Raw genomic sequence first — 25,866 nt, 5'->3', positions numbered from 1 at the left:
TTCATTAAATGCATGGAGATTCCACTTGTGAAACTGACTACGGCTGGCCTTTGGGCCCTGCAGTTTTCTTTTGTGGATAATTGTTGAAGGTCTCTTTTCTTTTTTGGTTTTTGTTCTTCTTTATTCAGTTTGCTTATCTTACATGTCTTATACACACACACACACACACACACGGAAAACATATATATATGGAAAACATATATATGGAAAACATATATATATGTTTCCTGCTACTTGGGAAGTTGAGATAGAAAGATCACGAGTTCAAGGCAGCAACTTAGGCTGCCTAAAATTTTAAAAAGGGGGATAGGAATGTCGCTCAGAAGTAGAGCACTTGCTTAACGTGCAGGAAGCCCTGGGCTTAATCCTCAGTACAGTAAATAAATTAAAACAAAACAAAACAAGGCCTGGTTTATGTAGTACCAAATGTAAGAGAACTCATTCCCCTCTACTCTCAGCAATATAAGATTTTTATTTATTTATTTATTTTTTGGTACTGGAGATGGAACCCAGGGGCATTCTACCTCCGAGCTACACTCCCAGCCCTATTGTTTATTCTTTATTTTGAAATAGGGTCTCACTGAGTTGCAAAGGGCTTCACTAAGCAGCTGAGGCTGTCTGTGAACTACGATCCTCCTGTCTCAGCCTCCCAAACACTGGGACTACAAGCGTGCACCACCACGCCTGGCTCCAGATACCGTTTTTAATTTTTGTCAGTCTGTAGGGCAAAATGTTTGAGAACCATTAGTATAGCACCAAGATCTTGTTTTAAAATAACCTCACATTTTATTCTATTATAGCAAAATTTTGCATAATAAAATGTAAGAATTTATAATACAAGTGTTTGTAAATCCCCACAGTTGATTTTGCAGCTACCTCCAACAAAACTGATCTTTTTGTTCCTAATCAAGTCAACACTCAAGAATTTTGAGTTAGCTTTAGCAAAAGCAAATATTTATGTTTTAAAAGAAAACATTTTAATTCAGAGTCCATTAAGATAAAAAAAAAAAACTAAAGATGCCTTGTTAGTTGATGCCCCAAAAGGCAGCATCTAAGTCAGATGACTTATATTGACTTAAAACAGCCTTTTCATTGGCTTTGCACAATTACATGGTAATTACTGCAATAAGGGATTAAAAAAAACAAACACCTAGTTTCCTGAATCTACAAGAGCTGTTGAAGGAGCAAATTTTAGCAGTTGTTTTTCCCTTTGCTTAAAAAAAAAAAAAAAAAAAAGAGTGCCAGGAATCCCACCCTACCCTGCTGCTGGGTAACAGTAAATCATTTATTATTCCTGGATCAAACAGGGGCATTCATGCCTATGAAAACGTCTTGCAATGAATGGGATCTTGGTCTTTACTAAAAACAAAAAATGGCTAAAAAGAGACTTCGATTTATTTATTTTCAAGTTCTATGGCTAAATTCTTGTAATTCCTAACTGGTGAAAATATTGGCAAGCGACTGGCTCTCACTTAGAGGCAGATTTACTTCTTTGGTGTGTGCCCAGAGGTGCTGTTGAGAGCTCTTTGTGGCTAGCTTTTCAGGAGGTGACCGAATGGAACTCAGAGGGAGTGCATGTTGACACTGAAGTACAATGCACAAGGAGAGGTAGGGGAGAGAACTGAATACTTGACATTTTTCAAAAGAATAACTAAGTATAACCAAATGTCTACTTAGAAGTTTTGGTATTTTGCACAGGAGAGGGCAGGAGGCAGCGACCTGGCCTGTGCGCTCACCCACTTTGCAGCCAGGTGTGGCTGTCGGCAGGTGGGGGTAGCAGGCGGCCAGGATTCTGGAATTTTTTTTTTTTTTAATGTGTCACTGGGGGTGGAACCCAGTGACTTTTCTACCTCCGGGCTATACTCCCAGACCTGTTTTATACTTTATTTGGAAACAGGGTCTCACTAAGTTGCTGAGAGCCTCACTCAGTAGCTGAGGCTGGCTTTGAACCTGCGTGATCCTCCTGTCTCAGCCTCCCAAGCGCTGGAATTACAAGTGTGCACCACGACTCCTGGCTAGGATTCTGGAATTTAAAGACTAAATCTGATTGTAAATCTAAATAGAAGCAAGGCCTTGGCATTTAGCAGCTATAGGCATTTAGCAGCTGTGAGATGAATCAAACTGTTATCAATCTTTTATATTTTCAAATGGATGGGGCACATTTATGCTACCATGCAATCATGTAGGCCCGCTTCTGTCCAGCTCAATGTTGCTGGTTCCAGGTTGATGAAGTGCTATTGTTCAGGTTCACTGCCATAGCAATTAAAAAATATGAAAATGGAACTTGGTGTGGTGGCTTCTTAGGAGGCCAAGACAGAAGGATTGTAGGTTCAAGGCCTGAATGCAGTAACTTAGGGAGACCATGTTTCAAAACAAAAAAATAAATAGGGCTGGAGATGTACCTCAGAGGTAGAAAAACCTTGGGTTCAATCCCTAGTACTACACACACACACACACACACACACACACACACTATGGAAGTGGTTCATATAGATGACAGTGTGTGATCCAAGCAAATAAAAACTATTGCTACCTACAACACCCTTTACCATCAAGCCTGGTGAAATGGAGTTACCTAACATCAGACTCATCTGTCTCTGTCTCTCTCTCTCTCTCTCTCTCTCTCTCTCTTCTCTCTCTCTCAGTACTGGGGATGGAACCCAGGGGCATTCTACCTCTGAGCTACACACCCTGCCCTATTTTTTATTCTTTATTTTGAAACGGGGTCTCACTGAGCTGCAAAGGGCCTCACTAAGTAGCTGAGGCTGTCCGCCAGCTGCAATCCTCTGGTCTCAGCTTCCCGAACGCTGGGGATTATAAGCCTGCTCCACCACTCCCAGCCCCAGCTATCTCTTAACTTGGAATTTTCTTTCACAAGGTTCAGTTGAGCCATACTGTCTACTTTGAGAACTGTTTGTGAGAGTTGTGACTGTGGAGAGATGCAAAGGTTTCACTCCTGGGGGATTCACCGTGGTACTGAAGTGGTTTCTATGCTATTACCAAAGGAACATTAGAAAGTCACAAGGTAACTCGACGGTATTTTATCAGAGCACAGTGAGGATGTCCCTGTGCATGGGGAAGACAAACTGCACACATCATCTCCCCGGGCAAAGCAAGAGGCAGGTGGACTCTCTTTGTCCCCAGGCACGCACGCTGCTTGGCCGCAGGAGGCAGACTGTCCTTGAAAGGGCTGATGGTTGTGAGAAAAGGCAATTTTTAGTTGTATGCAGGTTTTCTGAGAATCCTGGTGATCTGGGCTACAAAGTGTTGGTCAAGCGTCCCTGTATGGTCATGGTGGCCAGTGTCCTCGCACTGGCCCTCATACCATTTCTCTCATTGGAAGTTCCTACAGGTTCAGACATGTAGTTAATGTGAATTCTGCTAGGGTGCTTTTGGACCCCAATGAAAATATGAACATGCATGTCGTAACTGTTGACTCCCAGCTAGCAGAAGGGAGACGCCAGCATGAGGCCTTTGTCTTAAGGCCACATGTCGTCTGTGTTTGATGTGGTGCAAGGCACAGTGAGATCTTAAGAAGCCTGTTTGCCAGTGTAGAGAGCTGTGGTGACTATGATAAATACATCTCAGATTCCTGAGAGATATAAAATGAAGACCATAGTCATGCATTTTTGGAGCAAGTCTCAAACGATAAGAGATATTTGTGTTATCCAAAAACAGCCAAAGAACCCTATCCCACATGCAAACATAATATTTATTATTTTAGATATACACAATAAACCCATATTGTTGCCTGCTTCAGCAAAACCTGAGAATTAAGGACAGTGTGTTTTTTATGAAACTCACAAGGCCTGACCAAGGAAGTAAAAACCTTCTACAATGAACACTATAGACACTGAAGAAAGAAACTGAATAAGATACTAGAAGATGGAAAGGCCTCCACTTGATGCATAGGAAGAATTAATGGTGTTCAAATGGCCGTATCACTAAAGATTCAGTGCAGCCTCCACCAAAATACCAGTGATATTCTTCACAGAATTAGAAAAGGCAATCTTAAAATTCATATGGCAGAACATAAGACTTCGAATAGCCAAAGCAATCGTCAGGGGAAAAAAGAGCAATGCTGGAGGAACCGCAATTCCTCTAAACCAATGGGATAGAATAAAAAATGCAGAGACAAATCCACACAGCTACAGTAAGCTGGTTCTTGACAAAAGTGCCAGAAACATACACTGGAGAAAAGACAGCCTCTTTAACAAGTAATAGGAACAGCTGCAATCCATATGTAGATTCTGATCGCTCATCCTGTACAAAGTCAGCTCAAAATGAATAAAAAACCCAAGTATAAGCCAGAAACTTTGTAACTGTTAGGAGAAAAATAGGGGAAAACACTTTTTACACATAGGCATCAGTAAACCCTTCCCAAACGGGACCCCTTGGCTCAGGAAGTAAGAAAAAAAATCAATAAATGGGGTTACAGCAGATTAGAAAGCTTCTGCGTAGCAAAGGAAACAATTACAGAATCAAGAGCCTACAGAACGGGAGGAAATCTTTTCCAGCTACTCTTCTGACAGAGAATTAATATCCAGGAGATGTAAAGAACTAAAAAAGCTCAACACTTAAATAACAAATAACCTAATCAACAATGGGCAAAAGGCTGAACAGACACTTTGCAAAAGAAGAAAAATATTAAAAATATTCGACAACTTTATATAAAAAGCTGGATGTACCAGCTCATAATCCCAGCATTTGGGAGGCTGAGACAGGAGCAATCACAGTTCGTGGAAAGCCTCAGCTACTTAGTGAGGCCCTTTGCAGCTCAGTGAGACACTGTTTCAAAATAATGAATAAAAAATAGGGCTGGAGATGTAGCTCAGAGGTATAATGCCCCCAGGTTTCACCCCCAGTACCCAAAAAATTTTTATATAATTTATATAATAACAATCATGCAAGTTAAGCTGGGTGTGGTGGCACATGCTTATAATCCCAGTACTTGGGAGGCTGAGACAGGAGGATTGCAGGTTCTCAGCCAACCTCAACTACTTAATAAGCCCCCCTGCAACTTAGTGAGACCGAGTTTCAAAACAAAGAATAAAATTTTAGCTGGGTGTGGTGGTGCATGCTTGTAATCCTAACATTCGGGAGGCTAAGACAGGAGGATCACGGTGGCTTGTGGACAGCCTCAGCTACTTAAAGAGCCCCTTTGCAACTCAGTGATACCCTGTTTCAAAATAAAGAATAGAAAATGGGGTTGGGGATGTAGCTCAGAGGTAGAATGCCCCTGGGTTCCATCCCCAGTACCGTGATAAAAAAAAAAAAAACAAAAACCAAAAAACAAAGAATAACATATCAGGCTGGGGGTGTAGCTTGGAGGTAGAATGCCCCTAGGTTCAATCCTCAGTACCAAACAACCCCACAAAACAAAACAAAACAAAACAAAACAAAACAAAAAAAAACAAGCAAATTAAAACTACATTGAAATTCCATCTCACTCTATTTAGAATAGGCAATCATCGAGAATACAGGTAACAATAAATCCTGTTAAGATGTAGGAGGAAAAGGAACTCTTATACATCATTGGTGAGAATATAAATTAGTTCAACCACTCTGGATATCGGTGTGGAGGTCTCTCAAAAAGCCAAAAGAACCACTATATGACCCAGTTATACCACTCCTGGGCATTTATCCAGGAAATTTAAAGTCAGCATACTATAGAGACACATGCATTGGAATGTGCATTGGAATGCATGTGTCTTGTGTTTATAGCAGCACAATTAGTGATAGCCAAGTTCTGAAACCAGCCTCGGTGTCCATCAACAGATGAATGAATAGAAAATTGGTTTAGCCAGGCATGGCAGCACACACTTGTAATCCCAGTGAAGTGGGGGATTTCTTGAGAAGAAACCCAGTGTTTCATCAAAATTGAAATGGAGTTGATTGAGAAGAAACTTGGTGTTTCCTTACCGGGTTCTTGTCTACGGTGAGTGAAGAATGACACCTGCAGACCACAGGAAGGGGAGTAAATGGTTTATTGGAAGCAGCAGGGAATAGGGAAAAGTGGCCGAACACCCCAAAGGGGCTGTCGGAACTCAAGTCCACCAGCTGCCTTCAGGACAATACTTGAGAGTAGCCCAAGCCTAATGCCTTCAATTGCAAGCTGCTTTCTTCCAGAGTCCACACCAGAAAAGAGGTTCAGGTCACGCCTAGGGGCCCTGGTCGGCCTTGATGTCCAGCAGAGGCCTTCAGGTTACTACCTGCCACGTGCCCTCAATTGCACTCTGCCTTCTCTCAAAGCTAACGCGACCTGTGAGAGAGAAAAGCTCCCCAAAGGGGAGGGGTTCCCTGAGAGGGAAAAACCCATTTTGGTGGCTGCGCTAGGGGTTTTTATATATGTCTGCATGTCCTCTGTTTGGTTGTGGTGAGTTTGGGATTTGGGGAATTCTGGGAAGCAGCTCTCAGAATTTGCATGTCCTTTGAAGAGTCTCCTTTCAATAGGAGCGCCAGACTTGCTCCAGTGATGTCTTCTGGGTTTGTTGATTAGTAACCATATGGTTTTGTGAAGCTTTGGTCCTTCTTATCTCTGAACCTTGGCCCCTCGCCCCTCAGGAAGTTGACTTTTTTCTGCCGAGGCCTCTTCCCTATCTGCCTACTTCCTTTCTATCTCCTCACCAGTACTTGGACTGCTTTATTGCACTATAAGGTAAGGACTGCAGTGAGAGACAAAGCAGCTCTGAGCTGGGACAATCCTGGATTGCCTACCCTCCAGACCTCGCACAGTCAGAAAGAAGTGCTGTGAGGCTATGATGCTCAGGTAAACCTAATCCTTGCTGATGCACACCCTTCCCTTTCTGTTCACTGACTCTTCTTGGGCCTTGTCAATATGTCTCCAGGTCATCTTGCTTAGTGGTAAGAGGCTGACATTTGGCCCCTAGGTCACAAATGCGACCTGTTGAAGAATGCTCTCTTCCTGTCTGCAGCAAGAATAGGAGCAGGTCCGTGAGTCCCGAGGACTAGAATTCTCCAGCTGCTTTAGTTGGTTCCAGAATAGTCCTCAGCCTCATGGGGAAAGGTGACAGTTTTTACTCTGCAGTGAGCACTGCTAATCCAAAAATGACATCTATGCTTTTGTGTAGGGAGGTTCATTCTTTCCTGAAAATCTTGCTGCTCATTAGATTTTATAAAAATTTCCACTTATTTTAATGGGAAAACTTATGTATTTCATTCTGACCCATGATACCCTAATGGTACTTATATATAGCAAAATATATAACTCAACAATGAGAACAAGTTTATGTAAGAAACAACAGTTAAGTAAATCAGTAGCCAGGTGTGGTAGCCCCTGCCTGTAATCTCAGTACTTGGGAGGCTGAGACAGGAGGATCGCAGGTTCGAGGATAGCCAAGGCAAGTAATGAGACTCTTACCAACCTAAGGAGACCCTGTTTCCAAATAAGAAATAAAATTGGCCTTGAGGTATAGCTTGAAGGTAGAATGCCTCTGGGTTCAATACACACACACACACACACACAAAAAAAAAAAAATCTGTAATTTAGTGACACTGTTTCAAACTAAAAAATAAAATAAGGTTGGGGGTGTAGCTCAGAGGTTAGAACACCTCTGGGTTCACCAGTACCAAAAAATAAATACATATTTTAGAAAGTAAAGAGAGTTTGTATACAGAAGGTGATATAGTGAAGTTTATTCTACTTACCAAAGGAAGAAGATGGACTTGAGACTGAGGTGCTAGTGGGGAAGGTGAGGCAGGATAGGAAGAATAAAAGTAATAGGTAGTGGAAAGGAGACCAACAGGGAAGGAAGGGGAGACTGTAGCTTTAAATCTAAAAACTTCACAATGCTCCTTGTCTCGACCCTAACCATCTGCTCTCTATTAGACACACATTCCTGAGAGGCCCTCACCTCTAACCCTAAAGTCCATTTTCCCTCCATCCTAAGGTTTCTAAAAGGTTTGATAAACAAAGAATTCCATAAGCCTTAGAGCACTATACATCCAGTTAACTGTGCACATATATTTTGCTGACCAGCAGAGCATATTTTTTAGACTGATAAGAAATGTCTAGAGGGAATGGTGTTAAAAGATCATGACACTTGATCAAGCCCAGGTGCTTTCAATCAATCTGATGTCAGAAACCTGAGAATTCTGAGAAGAACCAGATGGCCATCCCTGCTCTGTGCCCCCGCTCAACCCCTAGCTGGGTCTCCTATGAGAGAAGAATCACGAGACCCCCAAATCACTCTCATTCTCTCACTCTTGAGACAGCCCATATTTTCCTTGAATATGTACCCCACTTTCCTAAATAAACCTCTGTCTTTGTCTGACTAAAATTCTTTTCTGCCACACAAGCCAAGGATCCTGCAGGTCCTGGTGTGGGTTCCCCTCCCCAAGCCTGGGAACATCTCCTACTTTTCACAGAATTGTCCTGAGTGAAGAAGAGATGGGAGGAGCTCATTCTTTGGAAGGTGCAATCTTCTTTCTGCCCTGTTTTTGTCAACAATTTTCCAACATTTTTTGGCCATTATGTATCTATCATCTTATACTCAAAGTGCAGGGCTAATAAAATGACATCACAGAAAATACTTTTAGGGCAAATATTAGCTAAATATATGAGTGTTTCAAAATATGTAAAAACAATGCATGTGCAGAGAGCCAGCTGAGGCTTCCCAGAAGCCAATCTCTTGATCCCTCTGCCTTGCCGATGTGCTTTGGATTCGTTCCTACGTGACAGATTTGTATTTGTTCCATATGATCTCCTCTGGAGAGCAGATGGTTAGGGTCAAGACGAACCAAAACATAAGTCACGAATGTATCTTTGCCTGAAATCCTAAAGTCAAAATATTACTCCTTGTTGCATATGTCATTGGATGAAAACATCGTTAGAATGAAAAAAAAGAAAAGAAAAAGAAGGAGTCACTGTGTAAAAAGCAGTAGAGGTTTTCAAAGCTACAACTGGCCACAGGGCTCTTTACTGAGCTGCCATTAAATGGCTATCTGGCTGGGAGGACAGGGCTGGAAGAGGCAGCAACCCCAGTTCCCAAAAGGGTTTTCTCTGAGAACACGGAGCAGAATCAGGGCGGCTGGTCAGCAGGTTGCATTGTGATGTCTCCTGTTTCCTTTCAGCCAGATTTGAGGGACATGGGGTGTGTGTGTGCACGTGTGTGTGCGTGTGCACATTGAAAGCTTTATGCTTCCTGAAGCTGCTGTAGGCATTCCCCAAACCCAGTGACTTTTAAGGAAACAGGACTGAGGAATGCTCCACCTCAGCCCACCTGAGTTTGTTTTGTTAGGGGAATCAGTCATGTCGAACAGGGAGAGTGTCAGCGGGAGACAGAATGGGGTTTCTCACCTGGACCAGCTCACTCTGCCTCCTGGGTTTTTCTAAAGTCTCTGAGGGCAAGGTCAATTCTCATTCATCTCTGGGTCCCAAGAGAACCTAGCAAAGAGGACTTCTTTTGAATTAGAGCTGGGTTCAAACCCTTGTGCTCCTTCTCTAACACTTTTTAGTTTTTTTATCCACCCTCGTTGGAGTGGGGGCGGGGAGCCACGTGGTCTGACCCTGCATTCCTTTGGGACTGCCTCATAGCAGACCTTCCCCTCTTTACTGACCTCACTCTGCACTGCGTGCAGTCTGCCCTCTTATCAGAAAGACGTTTCTGTGCAGGGTTTAGTCTTGCGAGCTCTTGGCTTGCTTGAGTTCCTCTGGCGGTTGGATTCCATGAAGAGGTTTGTTCTCTGGGTTGTTTGCTCAGCTCCCTGCTGCTGGGGCTCTAAATTTAGTCAGCCACCATCTTGAGAGTAAGCAGACACTGTCAGCTGCCTGTAAGGGATGGGGTGTGAGTCGCTGGCCAGCTGTGAATCCATTTATGAGCCCCAAGCTGGTAAAACCTGGAGTATCTCCTGCTTGGGGCAAGAGGATCCCCAGATCCCCCTTGAGGACAGGAAGAGCCCCTACCCTCAGCTCCCCTGAAGGCAATGGCATAGATACATGGAAGCCACAGCCCTGTCTCTGTGGCCCACGGGTTTTTCAGCCTGACTCCTAGATCCCGTGGCATTGAACCCGTGGCACTGTCTCATTTTTTTGCCCTGTGACTCTTTGAGACTTGTTACCAGGCTAAAATGCCCGCACCAGTGTGGTGCTGCAGGCCCCTGACTGAGCCAGGCTGTGGCCCACACCCAAAGAGCCTCAGCCCCAGCTCCGCCTCAGGGAACCCAGCAGTGGCAACGCATCGTGGACACTACAGAGTACAGGGCTGTTTTCCCAGAATGCTCCTCACACCTCCCTGACATCTGAGAATTTTAAGATTTTTAACTATTTGTATTTTATTTATTTATATTTTGTGGTACTTGGAATGGAACTCAGGGGCCTTTTACCTCCAGATCTATTTTATTTTTATTTGGAAACAGAGTCTCACGAAGTTCCCGAGGCTAACTTTGAACCCGTGATCCTCCTGTCTCAGCCTCCCAAGTACTGGGATTACAAGCGTGTAATTGGCTAACTTTTTTAACCTTTGATCTCTCTTTTTTAGACTTGGATCTCCTTGAAATTCAGACTGGTGTTTTGGGAAGGGTATTATAGATCTGAAACCCAGAACAATGAGCCTACTTCTGAAAGTGTGGAAGAAAGTAGGCCATTGGAACCAACTGATGTAGGAAAGGATGCAGGTACCAACTGTAATGGTGCCACACCAAAGCTGTAACGGTGTGAGATGTAGCCGTGGGTTCTTGTTCTTAGCTGTATTTAGAAAAGAATAGCCAGAACTGTTGCAAGCTTAAGCAATTTTTTTTAATTATTACAAAGGTAGAAAGAAAGGACAGAGATTACAAAGCCCTACATCAGAGAAGATTGGCAGAGTGGAGTGTCTTGAAAATAAGACACAGAGGTTTTGAATATAGTACAGTTTTTTATAAAGATTTATTATCCTTCATCTTGCCCAACCAATAGTCTTCTGACCCAACTAGGTATGAGCCCGCCCATAGCCCTGTGCAGGCCCCATTTTTATGATTATTGGGATTATGATGATGGGGATTTCTTGCTCAACCAAAAGCCTTCTTCTGGCCTTGATGCAGGTGTAGGCCCAAGTCTTTGTTAAGACTTGGGAATGTGTTACTTGCTTAACAAAGTCAGGGGCCACTTGGTATCTGCCCCCTCCAACAAAAACCTGTACCATCCTCCGGCATCCTTGGGGAATTTTAGCCTATTTACTAGAAGTTATTTATTATGTAAACTTGTCTTGTAAAATATGAAGGCCCTAGGTCCCAACTCTCCTGTGTACTAGCTAATCACTCTTGGTGAGAGGACTCTGAATTAAAATAAGTGCCCTGAGTGCCTGGCAGCAACCAGGCCCTGACTACTTTTTTTCATTTTGGAATTAGAATTAGTACCAGAGCAATCTTCCAATATATTTTGAAATTAGTACCAAACCCATTTCTCAGTACCAGTACACCAACCATATGCTTCTGGGGAAAGAGCATGGCTAGGGCAAAACTGAAAGGCAGGAAGCAAACTGGAAGGGACCTCTCCCTCCTTCAACCTTCCAGCTCCCTCTAGTGCCCCCTGTGGGCAGCATCTACTGCTAACATCTAGCAGTGGAAAAGCATGGTTTCCAGGTCCCAGCCCAGCATCACAAAGTCTCCTATAGAAGGATAGCTTTGAAGTTGAGAGACAACAGCTTAATACTTAATATTTAGGACACATTAACTTTATGCCAAACTAAATTACCATGTATTTGGGTCTATTTCTGAGCTTTATTCTATTCTAATGGTCAGTTTATCTATTTCTCCACCAATACCAAACTTTTTATTACTTTACCTTTTGTACTTTCTTTTTCAGTACTGTTGATTAAACCCAGAGGCATTCTATGTCTGAGCCTCTATCTGAGGCCTTTTATATATTAATTTATTTTGAAACAGAGTCTTGCCAAGTTGCTGAGTCTGGCCATAAACCTGCTATCCTCCTGTTTCAGCCTCTCAAGTACTAGGATTATAGGTGTGTGCCACTATGCCTGGCTAACAAAATATTATTATAAAATTTCTAATGTCAAAGCTGGGCACGGTGGCCCACATCTGTAATCTCAGTACTTGGGAGGCTGAGACAGGGGGCTTGCAGGTTCAAGGAAAGCCACAGAAAGTAACAAGATTCGCAGCAACCTAGCAAGACCCAATTTCAAAACAAGAAAATAAAATTAAAAGGCTGGGGTATAACTCAGAGGTAGAATGCTCTTGGGTTCAATCCCCAGTACAAAAAAGAAAAAAAATCTAATGTCCTTGATAATGGCAATTTATATTCAATTAGTGGTTGGTGGTGCTTGTGAATGGTGGACCTGGGAGTTTGGGGATGAAGGTCAGCTGAGCAGGTGGAAACCCCTCCCTTTCTCCCACCAGCCTTTTCCACCATAGTTGCAACCCTACTTCAACCAAAGAAGATATACTTTATGTATTGTATATAGCTTAAGTTTAAAGATTTCATTGGTGATTTGGCCAGTAGAATAAAAGCCTGAAAAACCACTGACAAAGAGCTGGTGGGTTTTTTTTTGTTGTTGTTTGTTTGTTTTTTGGTGGTACTGGAGGTAGAACCCAGGGGCTTTTCTACCTCCGGGCTATACTCTCAGACCTGTTTTATATTTTATTTGGAAACAGGGTCTCACTTAATTGCTGAGAGCCTCACTAAGTAGCTGAGACTGGCTTTGGGTTTTTTTTTTTTTTTTTTTTTTTTTTTTTTTGGTGGTACTGGGGTTCCTGGAAGCCCTTATACCTCCGGGCTACACTCCCATACCTATTTTTATATTTTTGAAACAGGGTCTCTTATGCCAGCGTGGCTGGCTTCTAACCTGCGCAACCCTCCTGTCTCCGCCTCCCAAGCGCAGGGATTACAAGCGTGCACCAAGCCCGGCTTCTGAGGCTGGCTTTGAACCTGTGCGATATTCCTGTCTCAGCCTCCCAAGCGCTGGGATTATAAGCATGCACCACCACGCCCAGCTGAGCTGTGATTTTTAAATAATGAATTTATATGTATGATTAAGTATAGTATAAGAGTGGCGCTGCTTGTCCCCTTCCCCCACAACAGAGGGTGGGAGTGGAGGGAGCCTTTATTCCTAGAGGAAGCAATGGTATAATTCCTGAGTTAAATTATATTATAATACTGTAATTTGTAATAAAAGGATATTTAAGCCATTACTTAAGGGGGGGGGGGAGCAACCAGAGGACAGCTTCCCAAGAAGGCAGTGTCTCTCTTTCCAGCAATTCAAGAAGTTGAGGCATAATGATCACAAATTCAAAGCCAACCTGGGCAGCTTAGCAGGACCTTGTTTCAAAATAAAATTTAAAAAGGGCTGGGGATGTAGATTAGCAATAGGACACTCCTGGGTTCAATCCTCAGTACCAAAACCAGAATAAAAACTAATCAAAAGGATCAGGTAGATCTCAACCACCCTGGAAAGATAGGGTTAGTTTAGCATCACCATTATTATTCCGAAAGTATTTTTAGAAATATCACATTCCTTCCATTGGTGAATAAAACAGACGATGTTGCAGGTACCTTATAGTACCTGTCAGTCAGATAAATTGGATGATTTGGGCACAGATGGAAACATTGGGACAGTTAGAGATGGAAGGGGAAAGACTTGGGGAGCCAGAAGAATTATCTTCATTTGTCGGTAGAAAAGAGATTAGGTGCATTTCATGCAGAGGTGCAAAGCTGAATTAGGGCTGAAGAATAGAGGCTAATGGAGAGCACGTTAGCACAGTTCCAAGAAGAGTTTGCTAACAGGGCTAAGGAAACAAACTGTCTACCACTGGAGGTGTCCGTGCAAATGGGGTTGAGCATGGAGACCTTGGAAGCTTAAGCACTCTGCGGGGCTCTGTAAATGCCTGAAGTTTGCTTGGACGGTCGCTAGATGCCACTGTTGTGCACTTGTGATAGCAGTGTTGTTTCTGAGTACAAGTAGAAATCAGGATTTAACAGACACACAAGAAGGCAAAATTTTGTTTTTTTAAAAAGCATTCTTGCCATATGCAATTCATCTCTAATACATATAAGAAGACTTAAATATTACTTGAAGCAAAAATTTCCAGGCTGTATTCTTAAAACTGGATTCACTTTCTAAAATTTATTTTTAAAGATATCTTCTTAAATTCTCAGATTTTAGTTGTTTTGTTTTTGTTTCTTGCAGGGGAGGAGGATATTGGTTATTGAACCCAGGAACATTCTACATTCGAGCTACAGCCTCATCCCTCTTATATTTTGAAACAGGATCTAAGTTGCCTTGGGTCTTTCTAAGTTGCTGAGGGTGGCCTCAGACCTGCGATCCTCCTGTCTCAGCCTCACAAGTATTGGGATTCCAGGTGTCCACCACCACATCCAGCAAGATATTCTCAGAATTTAATATAATTTTCCATAAACTGCTTCTATCCATCCATAGCCATCTTTGAACCTCTTGCCTGTCTCCTGTATCTGTTGTTAGAGACAAGAGTTAGACCCAGCTCTTTTTTATGCATGGCACATAGCACTGTGCATGATTCATAAAAACATCACTAATTAGAGCTTACATTTTTATTATACTTGCCACTTACAAAGCATTTATTTATTGTATTATTTAAAATAAATGCACGTAGCTTGGCGTGGTGGTGCACGCTTGTAATCCCAGCATCTGGGAGGCTGAGACAAGAGAATCGCAGTTTGAGGACAGCCTCAGCTACTACTTAATGAGGGCCTTTGCAACTCAGTGAGATTCTGTTTCCAAATAAAGAATAAAGAATAGGGCTGGGGGTGTAGCTCGGAGGTAGAATGCCCCTGGGTTCCATCCCCAGTACCCAAAAAAAAAAAAATGCATGTAGAATCAAGAGGTTAGGCGTTATTATATATGAAGAAATAGGCTGAAAGGGGTTAAGACATATGCTCATGGTCATATATTAAAAAAAACTTCCCAATTTCTATTGATCTGTGGAGGCTCAGGAAATGCTCGGATGTTATACCCTCTTGAATATTCATGGAGTGTCTACAGGGTTTTCAGATGGTCAGGTAATGATCAAATGCCATCATGCTTGGGAGCCAACACTGTCCCTGCCATGTCATACTAAAAACATTTCACACCACAGACTGAGAAAAAGATGGCTTCCTTGGGAGAGGTGAAGTTTAGGAAGCTGTCCAGGACCAGGGGACTGAGGAGGTGGTGACGCAGATGTCCAGAAAAGAAAGGCTCCCATGAAGAAGTACGCATATGTGTGCGGGCAGGAGTCAAGGATGGTCACCAGGATGAGGACCCCGTTGTCCAGCAGGATCACCAGTTTCAACAGCAGGATGAGCACAGAAGCATTTTCTCCAGCTTTGGGTGGGCAGAGTCTCAGGAGATGAAAATCAGTAGGGAAGAAATTCAGTTGAATTTTCCACGTGACATCGCCTCTGTCATCAGCAAAGTACAAAGCAACAGCAGGCTTTCTTGGGAAGAGCCCTAGGCAACCCACAAAGTCTAGTCCCTGCTGTCTAGTAGACCGTATGTGTGTCAGAGGGAGACGACTGATAGAGGCTGTGGGGTGTGCTTCTCAGCCTCACAAGGAGAGGTCAGAGCTGGACCCGCATGCACAAGGCAACGGAAGCCTGCAGAAGAAGAATGACTTCCCCAAGTCTTCTGAGCAAGTCGGAGGGAAGAGAGGGAGAAGATGGTCTACAGCAGAACCAGCTTTATTGAGATAAACCTTCAGAGGGGCGTCTCCAGGAAAGGATGGAGTCCTGGTCTGCTTAAAGGTGAGGGGCTGATATAGGTTAATTAGGAGGAAAGTTAAATTTCTGGTGGGTGGTTCTTAAGGTGGGAAAGCTGAGGGTCCTTAAGATGGGAAATAGGTTATCTGAAGGTCCCTCGCAGCTTCTGCCAAGCAAAGTGTGAGGACTTTTCCAATAAGTGGAAAGCCTTCACAAAATGGAGTTGCTTTTGTTCTGGCCAGCCATCTAATAGATGGGACTTGAACTCAGCAGAGATAATACCTAGCCCAAGGAAGGCTTTTCCGCTGCATTTTGATGAATAGGTAGAAATGTTATTATTTTTTGAGGTACTGAGGATGGAACCCAGGGGTATTCTACCTCTCAGCTACACACCCAGCCCTATATTTTATTCTTTATTTTGAAACAGGGTCTCACTGAGTTGCAAAGGGCCTCATTAAGCAGTAGCTAAGGCTGTCTACAAACTGTGATCCTCCTGTCGCAGCCTCCCAAATACTGGGGTTACAAGGGTGCGCCACCATGCCCAGCTCTTGAAAGGGTTTTCTAGGGATAGCAGGAAGCAGTGAGGCGGTGGGCCTGGCAGAGTTGTGGTCAGGGAGGGCAAATGCCTTAGAACAATGGATTTTGACCTTTTGGCTAGTTACTAAGAAAGGGTGTTACAAAACCCATCTGAGTTCTGTGAATCAGAAAGTTTTCAGGTGAAGCTGAGCCTGTAATCCCAGTACTTGGGGGCTGAGACAGGAGGACTGCAGGTTCAAGGCCAGCCTCAGCAACTTAGTAAGGCCTTAGTAACTTAGGAAGACCTTGTTTCAAAAAAAACAAAAAAGTGCAGCTGGGTGTGTTGGTGCACGCTTGTAATCATCCCAGCATTTGGGAGGCTGAGACCGGAGGATCGCAGTTTGTAGACAGCCTCAGCTACTGCTTTATGAGGCCCTTGGCAACTCAGTGAGACCCTGTTTCAAAATAAAGAATAAAATATAGGGCTGGGGTATAGCCTGGAGGTAGAATGCCCCTAGGTTCCACCCCCAGTACTGCAGTAAATAAATAAATAAATTAATTAATAATAAATAAATAAATAAATAAATAAATAAAAATAAATGAAATAAAAAGGGCTAGGAGTATAGCCTGGAGGTAGAATGTCCCTGGGTTCAATCCATAGTAAAAATGAAAAAAACGAAAGGTGTCAAATGAGGCCTTCCCTCAAAGTTTAGCATGCTGGGTACAAGGGAGGGGATGGCAAAGGTTTAGGAAGGAAAACTGAAAGTAATCCTGCAAGGATGACTTCCCGGGCACAGCCCTATTACCCTTTGCTGTCAAGGTCGCTGCTTGCTTTTGTCCCGACACTCTTGTTTATGTCGAGGTTGGTTTCCTCTGTTCCTCTTCAGCTTTCACGTGATGCTTGAGACCCCGAAGTCATGCCTGCAGTCTGACTGTGACAGACCAGGAGGCCCCCAGAGGGACCCAGGTGGTGGCCCCCTCCTGGTCCCTGCTCACTGGTCCTCTGGTGGCCGCTGAGGACAGCCACGACCAGCTAAGACAGTAGAAAAACTGGAAGAGTTTCATTCCAACCTATGTGTTTCCTAATAACCCATCCCTATATTCACTTTTGTGAGCTCGGCATCAGTCACCACGTCCATGTGTTGGCCTTTTCACAATTTGCCCTTCATAGCGCGTGTCTCATGTGTCATGTCTGTTATGTGTTTTGTGATTGTCAACTCTTTTTCCAGGAGAAGAACGTGGGTAGGGCTGTGTGCTTTCTCTGCTTTGATGTCATAGTAAATGTCTTTTTTTTTTTTTTTTTGGTGGTACTGGGGTTCCTGGAAACCCTTCTACCTCTGGGCTACACTCCCAGACACACACACACACACACACACACACACACACACACACACACACACACACATATATATATATAATATTTTTTTTTTGAAACAGGGTCTCTTAAGCCAGTACAGCTGGCTTTGAACCTGCATGATCCTCCTGTCTCCGCCTCCCAAGCGCGGGGATTACAAGCGTGCGCCACCACGCTCAGCATAAATGTCATTTTAACTCTCACACCTGTGCGGTGGTTGACTGTGCGGCATATTGGACTCATAATTCATTTCGATCAGAACTCTGCAAACGCTGTTTCACAATTTCTATTCCTTGTTAAATGATAACTGTTAACTTTAGTATTGACTTTATTAATACATATCAACTCTTTCTATGGTGAAATAATCTACAGAACACTTGTATATACATAGGAATCAAAACTTATTCTTATATCTGGATAGAATGGTTTTTTCCCCACAAATCTACCTACCAATTAGTGAGCTCCTTTGATCAAAGATCTAGAAGTGTTTTTTTTTTCAAGAAAACTGTTTTTGGAACCGGGCGTGGTGGCGCACACTTGTAATCCCCGTGCTTGGGAGGCTGAGACAGGAGGATCACACAGGTTCGAAGCCAGCCTCAGCTACTTAGTGAGGCTCTCAGCAACTTAGTGAGACCCTGTTTCTAAATAAAGTATAAAGAAATAGTTGTGGGAATATAGCCAAGAGGTAGAAAAGCCCCTGGGTTCCACCCTCAGTAACACACACACACACACACACACACACACACACACACACACACACAAAGACAAAAATCAAGAAAACTGTCTTTTTTTCCTTCAGTACTGGGGATGGAACCCAGGGGCATTCTACCTCTGAGCTACATCCCCAGTCCTATATTTGATTCTTTATTTTGAAACAGGGCCTCACTGAGTTGCAAAGGTCCTCACTAAGTAACTGAGGCTGTCCGCAAACTGCAATCCTCCTGTCTCATCCTCCCAAATGCTGGGATTACATGTGTGCACCACCAAGCCCGGCTGTTTTTGCTTTTTAATTTTAAAAAAATTCTGTTTGGTAATAGGGATGGAACCTGGAAGACTTCTGCCTCTGGGCTATACTCCCAGCCCTATTTTAATTCTTATTTGGAAACAGGGTCTCACTGGGTTATTGAGAGCCTCACTAAGTTGTTGAGGCTGGCTTTGAACCTGCGCAGTCCTCCTGTCTCAGCCTCCCAACTATTGGGATTACAAGTGTGCACCACCATGCCTGGCTTAAAAACATTTTTTTATGGATATTTATCTTCTATCAGATCTGTTCCCATTTTGTGAAATTCTGTGATGGGTCTGTCATAGAATATAGCCTGGTCTGTTTTTCATACCTCTCATCTTTTCTGAAATAATTTTAATCTTCTTGTATTTTTTTCTTCTGAATTCTAGACAACCAGCTTAAGTTGCTTTTTTTTTTTTTTGTGGTACTGGAGGTGCAACCCAGGGGCTTTTCTTTTCTACCTCTGGGCTACACTCCCAGCCCTATTTTATACTTTATTTGGAAACAGGGTCTCACTAAGTTGCTGAGAGCCTCACTAAGTAGCTGAGACTGGCTTCGAATCTGTGCGATCCTCCTGTCTCAGCCTCCCAAGCTCTGGGATTACAAGCATGTGCCACCATGCCTGGCTTAAGTTGCTTTTGAACTAAAAAAAAAAAAAAAAAAATAGCAGTCTCTACTTTTCTTTTTCTGGTACTAAGAATTGAATCCAGTGACATTCTTTCTCTGAACTATGCTTCCAGCCATTTTTACTTTTTATTTTAAAACAGTGTCTCACTAAGTTGCTGAGGCTGTCCTCCAACCTTCAATCCTCCTGTCCCAGCCTCCCAAGTACTGGGATTACAGGCGTGCACCATCACACCTGGCTGTCTTCTTATTTTTCTACTGATTGCTGTTGATTGTCATTTAATGAATAATGTTTTCTTTATATTTTCAATAAAATGTTCTTATCAGCTGTTCATATTTTCTCCTATACTCCTCCTGAGTTAGTAGTCTCTCAGTTCCTTCATTGCTGTGCATTAGCTCTTTTTCAGCATGGATCATTTGTTTGATTTTTAGTTTTGTTCTTTTTTTATTGGTTGATGTCAGTGATTTTTTTTTATTACATCAGTTTCTGTATATGGGAGGCCACTGCTATCTAGAGACAAACCCAGGAATGAACAGAGTCTTCAAAAGGAGAAAAGAAAAAAGGCTTGAGCTCTCAGCCCTTGTATCAGTTTTGCCACTCCTTCCTCGACTCCCCTGCGGGCATCGAGGGAATGAATGATTTCCCAGTAAAGGCCTTGATTGAGTGCAAGAGAAAGAGATTAATTATGAAGACATAAAAAAGAACAATTCAGAAAATATTTATTAAGCATTTTTATTACAGTAAGTAGAGAAAGAGGATAAATATTACCAGGTACTCTCCTATTAACTCTCACAATACAACTTAGTATGAAGTACATGCTAATATCAAAGTAGGGACCCATTCAAGTATGTTCAAACATGCACAAAGAAAGAAGCCAAGGAGCCGTTGAACAGAAGACCTGAAGGTTAGAGATTTTTATTTGTTAAGCAATAAAAATTTGAAGTTACCTTTCCTTGAAACTCGATTTGGTTAGTACCCATGACAGAAAGTGGGAACCAGGAAGTCAGACAAATGACTATGTATGCTGGTGGAGCTGCTTCTAGAATGAAGGGGGAGACATTCCATTCAAAGCCTCCTGTTACACAGAGCCCTTCCATGAGGGAACTTGCGTATGCACTGGATTCCATGTGGTGGCTTTATCCTCCAGCACTCTCCCGTGGAAGCACTCAGAAAGCATAGAACTGTCACCCTCCGCCATGCCATCACTAGGTGATGGGTTTCTGACTCACCAGGTTCCTCACAGCAGCCTTCACGTCCTTGTTCCTCAGGCTGTAGATGATGGGGTTCAGCATGGGGGTCACCACCCCATAGAAGAGGGAGATGAGCTTGTCTGCAAGGTCCTGCTTGTCCGCCCCCAGCGGGTCCTTGGACTTGGGCTTCCCGTACATGAAGAGGATGGTCCCGTAGAAGACGACCACGACTGTGAGGTGGGCAGAGCAGGTGGAGAAGGCCTTTTTCCTCCCCTCGGCTGACGGGATTCTCAGGATGGTGACAAGGATGAAGACATAGGAGAAACAGATGAACAGGACTGGGAATGCCAGAAAGATAATGTTGGACACAACCATGCTGATCACGTTGATGGAGATGTCAGCACAGGCCAACTTGAGGACTGCCAGGATCTCACAGGTGAAGTGGTTGATGACATTGTCTCCACAGAAAGGCAGTCTCATCGCAAGGGATGTTTGTACTACTGAATTGATGACACCAGACACCCAGGAGCCAGTGGCCATGAGCACGTAGGCAGCCTTCCTCATGACCACCGGGTACCGAAGGGGGTTGCAGATGGCCACGTAGCGATCAAAGGCCATCATGCTCAGGAGCACACACTCAGTGGCCCCCATGGCAAAGGACAGAAACATCTGCACGGCACAGCCTGAGAAGGAGATGGTTTTCCTGGGGGTCAGGAAGCTGTCGAGAATGAGGGGGACTGAGGAGGAGTTGTAGCAGATGTCCAGGAAGGAGAGGTTCCCCAGGAAGAAGTACATGGGCGTGTGCAGGTGGGAGTCCAGGGTGGTCACCAGGATGAGGACACTGTTGCCCAGCAGGATGACCAGGTACATGAGCAGGATGAGCACAAAGAACGCTTTCTCCAGCCTTGGGTGGGCTGAGAGGCCCAGGAGAATGAACCCCGTCACGGGCGCGGTCTCATTGGATCTGACCATGGCGTCTTCTGGGTCACGTGCAGGAACTCAGAAGGTCACCTTCATGATTCTCTGACACCTAAAGTGCCTGGGGAGGCAGTGAGAAAACCCCTCCTTGCTAAGCAGTGGAAGAACAGCTTTGCCAATCTGCAGGAGTGAGTTCTCTTTGTTGGTCTGAATCAGATAAAGGCATTTGATCAATGTCTCCTTCGTGGTATCTGGCCATTCCAGAGAGAGGTTTGAAATGTCACTGACTAAATTTATTTTCCTAATCTTATGCAAAACAGGCATCATGCATTTAGTTCAAGTCATACCATGTGTGGGCAAATGATTTTATTCAGTTTTGTTAAGAAATATTGTATTTCATTTGAATTTTTGAGTCTAGCACTGGCAGGAAATCTAGTGCTCTTTGCCCTCAATTCCTAACCATTCCTCTCTAAAGCACTTTTAGAGGTTGCTTTCTTCTTCTTTTCTGGTTCTCTTTCATGACATCTAGGACCCTGAGTTATTCACTCATTTCTCACTCACTTGCCAAACTCTTCTGGGACACTTACTGAAAGAAATGGCATTCACTAATGCCTAGGAATCACTAAGTCTCCTTCCCTCGCTGGGCTTTCTTTCATCTAATATTCACTCTGGAATAGCTTATTATTAGAGATACAGCATCGCAGGGCCTAAATGATCTGACCACTGACATAGCTCTCCCTTTTTCCTTGAAGATGCCCCTATGCCATTTGGTCACCAGATATGAAGCCAGGGATGGAACTGGGCCCACAAGAGTGTCTATATCCTTCCTTCCTTCCTTCCCTCTTTCTTCCTTTCTTTCTTTGCCTCCTTACCCCTTCCTTCCTTCCTTCCTTCCTTCCTTCCTTCCTTCCATCCTTCCTTCTGTCCTTCCTTCCTTCTCTTTTCCTTCCTTTCTTTACCTCTGTCTTTCTTTGCCTCTTTCTTTCTTACTCTCTTTACCTTTTCCTTACCTCTTTCATCCTTCCTTCCTTTCTTCCTTTCTTCCTTTCTTTCTTTCTTTCTTCTTTCTTTCTTTTTTCTTTTTTCTTTTCTTTCACGGCACTGAGGATGGTACCCAGGGTCATTCTACCTCTGAGCTATACCCCAGCCCTATTTTTTATTCTTTATTTTGAAAAAAGGTCTCACTGAGCTGCAAAGGGCCTCACTAAGTAGCTAAGGCTCACTGTGAACCACAATCCTCCTGTCTTAGCCTCCGGAGTGCTGGGATTACAAGCATGTGCCACCATGCCCGGCTTCTATATTCTTTCAAAAGTGCTCTCTTACCTTTTCATAAATATGTTGATAAAGAAAATCACTTCACTGAGCTCTGGAAATAACCCAGAAGCCCCAAACAAGCAATATGTTGGAAAGCAGCAGCCGAAGGAATTTGGTCTTGGGATTAGTGGAAGTTGTCTTAGTTTTGTGCTTGGGTGAAATCCACAAAGGACCATTCACTGCATATACTAAGAAATTTAAGCCCCACTCTTCCACAGGGATTATTCTAGTCCCACAAGTGATTTAAAGTTTTGAAACTGAAGTGGCAAAGTTAAGAAACTTTCTATTCATCTGGGATCATGTCCCCAAGACCCAATTATTCTGAGGTCCCTCCAGAAATACCTTTTTCTATCTGTCCTTCTCTTCCTATCTATTCCACTGAAATATAGGAAAGCACTAGAGAGGGTGATCACCTTGGCCCAATCAGTGAGAACTCTCGCTAGAGCCCATGACAGACCTAGGAAAATGTAAAACCCACTACACGGACATACTCTTGCAGTTCAGTGCCCTCGGCCATTTCCAAACTCAGAAGTTGATAGGAGCAAGTGATCTCAAAGGTCCACTCTTATCTGGATGCCACAAAATAGATGGTAAGCTCCTGCTGCAGTCCAGGCTTTGAATCGGCATTAGAAGGATCATAAGTGAATCTGATCCTGGGTCCTGCCTCTAGAGTGTCACATTCGTAGCAGTTGTGGGTTTGAAAAAGACTGGTTGATCACAGAAGTGGTGTCCTGTTGTTTGAAGTCTTTGCCTGTGTGTAAGTACAGGAGTGCTCTGTACCTGTGCTCTGCTTAGAGCATGGCTGGATACCCACTGAGGTCTGGTAACCTCCACCTCTTAGGCCCAGAGCTAAGAGCTGTGACTACCCCCGCAGCAACCAGAAGCATCTTCAGCTTGGACCATTATTTTCTGATATGCTCTAGTTTCTTAACCACATTCTAGTTTTCCCCTTCACATTTAATTTTAATTCTAGTAACTAAGGCTGTCCATAAACCATGATCCTCCTGTCTCAGCCTCTCAAATGCTGGGATTACAAGCATGCACCACCACGCCTGGCTGTTCTATCTTTTCCTTTCAGTATCTCAGAAACACCTCTTATTTCCTCTTGAAGTATATTTTGTTTTTTCTTTTTGCAGTACTGGGGATGGAATCCAGGGGCATTCTACCTTCGAGCTACACCCCAGCTCTATTTTTTTTATTCTTTATTTTGAAACAGAGTCTCATTGAGTTGCAAAGAGCCTCACTAAGTAGCTGAAACTGTCCACAAATCACTATCCTCCTGTTTCAATTTCCCAAATGCTGGGATTACAAGCATGCACCACCATACACAGTTTGAATTACATTTCTTTCTTCTCCTTTTTTCTTTTCTTCCAGAGATGGCCACTATTCTGACTTTTGTAGAAATTATTTTATCTAGGCAGACTCATAGTGATACCTAACAAATCCCATGAGTTCCATCCTCTCATGACCAAACACTACCTACCTACTACTGAGAAGGACTTTTATCAATGCAATTGCAATCCCAAATCAGTTGAATTTAAGATTAGAGTTTAGCTGGGTGTGGTGTCTCAGTAATTCCAGTACTTGAGAAGCTGAGACAGGAAGATTAGAAATTCAGGGCCAGCCTCAGCTACTTAGTGAGGTCCTCGGCAACTTAGTGAGACCATGTTTTAAGAAAAGAATAAAAAATAGGGCAGGGAGTGTAGCTGGGAGATATAATACCCCTGGGTTAGAGGATTATTCAGGTGGGCATAATCCAATCAGATGAGAAGTCAGATTCAAAGCATAGGGATTCCACATACCATTTCTGAATTTAAAAATGGAGAGGACCACACGCAAAGATCAAAGAGCTGCCACTAGGAGCCAAGAACGATCACTTGGAACAACCAGTAAGGAAACTGGGTCCACAGCCCACCAACCACAGAAACTGATCTAACATTCTGAATGAGCTTGGAAGAGAAAAATTTTCCCTCTGTGCCCAGATCAGCTCTCTCAGACTTCTCACAGAACTAAGAATTAACAATTAGATATTGTTTAAAAGTGTTAATTATGCAGAAGTACAAAACTAATATGTACTCTTTTGATCTATTTCATGGTTTTACTACCAACATATACATCATTGTAGAGTGAACTTTTCCATTTTGAAAAGTTGAATAACAATTGCAAACCCAGCTTCTTAATGAAAGCTACCACATTTTTTATCTCTTTATTGGTGCATTATAGTCGTAACTTTGAAATTGAGTTGGGGGTCTCAAAGTAGGCAAACACCAGTCAAGTTATTGAAGTTCTCTTTAATCAACCTGGCACCTTTGGGCAAAGTCTGACAACCGTGGGGGAAGAGACTGGTGACTGAGCAGCAGAGTCATGTGGTCAGCAGAGTCACCCTGCAGAGAAGAAGTGAGGGTATTTATGTAGCTGGTCTTCTCGTGACAGCTGGAGTCTTACGGCATCTGGAGTCTCCCCCAAGATGTCCGGAGTCTCACAATGTCTGGATTCTTGTGACCTCTGGAGTCTCGTGACATCTCTGCTTCTGGATTCCAGATTTTGCCTCTTGTCTCCACTGCAGAGTCTCATGGGGAAGGGAGGGACCTGACCTATCATCCTGGCCTTTTGGTAATAATGGGCAACAACTGAGTCAATAACTACTTCCTGCTGTCAGGGAGTGTTGTAGGGGGCCCCTTGGCCAGGTGAGGTCAGGTCATTCGGAAGTGGGCAGATGGGAGAATGGCTGCAGCAGGAGTTGATTGGAGGTTACTCTGAACAGCTCGGTAATGCACATTTGAATAAATTTTAGCAGATGAGGAGCTAATAAAGAAAAGACAAATCATGAGAGTGAGTTCCTGGAGGAGAAGGAGCCCACAGCTACTGGCCCTTGGAAACCTTCCAGATATGAGGTAGACTGTCATTATTGTGTTTTTAGTTTCTTGCTTTTCCTGGTCAGAGTTTAGACATTTTCCTCCATTAGACCAGATGTATTAATATAATGGCAGCATTTTTCCAGAGAAAGAGACATACACCATGCTTTTCAGTAGTTTTCTTCATTAGACAAGATTCATTAATGTAATAGCAACATTTTCCCTGAGAAAGACACACACCACCCTTTTCAGCAGTGAGTAAGTATGGGTCAGTCTTGTCAAATGGAAAGCATGCCATTGGGTCAGGAGCATCAGTAACAGATTTTAGAGAGTTTAATATTTATGACTGCCTGGCATCCAGAGAGGGAGAGCACTGTACTATATAAGTAAAGGCTACTTTAGTGTTATCTCTCCAGATTTGTTT

The 25,866-nt window shown here is 43.3% G+C and overlaps 1 protein-coding gene across 1 annotated transcript; it reads right to left on the bottom strand.

The window, feature by feature from the left end:
• Positions 1–20,370: 20,370 nt before the first annotated feature.
• Positions 20,371–21,327, bottom strand: LOC308272157 (olfactory receptor 13C7-like; the record flags this gene model as incomplete). Its single annotated transcript, XM_080708932.1, has 1 exon — positions 20,371–21,327. One exon carries the CDS (start codon positions 21,325–21,327, stop codon positions 20,371–20,373), a length of 957 nt encoding a protein of 318 aa, XP_080565058.1.
• Between the last annotated feature and the right edge of the window lie 4,539 nt (positions 21,328–25,866).

Source organism: Muscardinus avellanarius (assembly GCF_963383645.1).
Source record: "Muscardinus avellanarius genome assembly, chromosome: 13".
Taxonomy (NCBI): Eukaryota; Metazoa; Chordata; class Mammalia; order Rodentia; family Gliridae; genus Muscardinus; species Muscardinus avellanarius.
The sequence above is the reverse complement of the archived record's forward strand: the minus strand, read 5'-3'. Positions and strand labels throughout refer to the sequence as shown.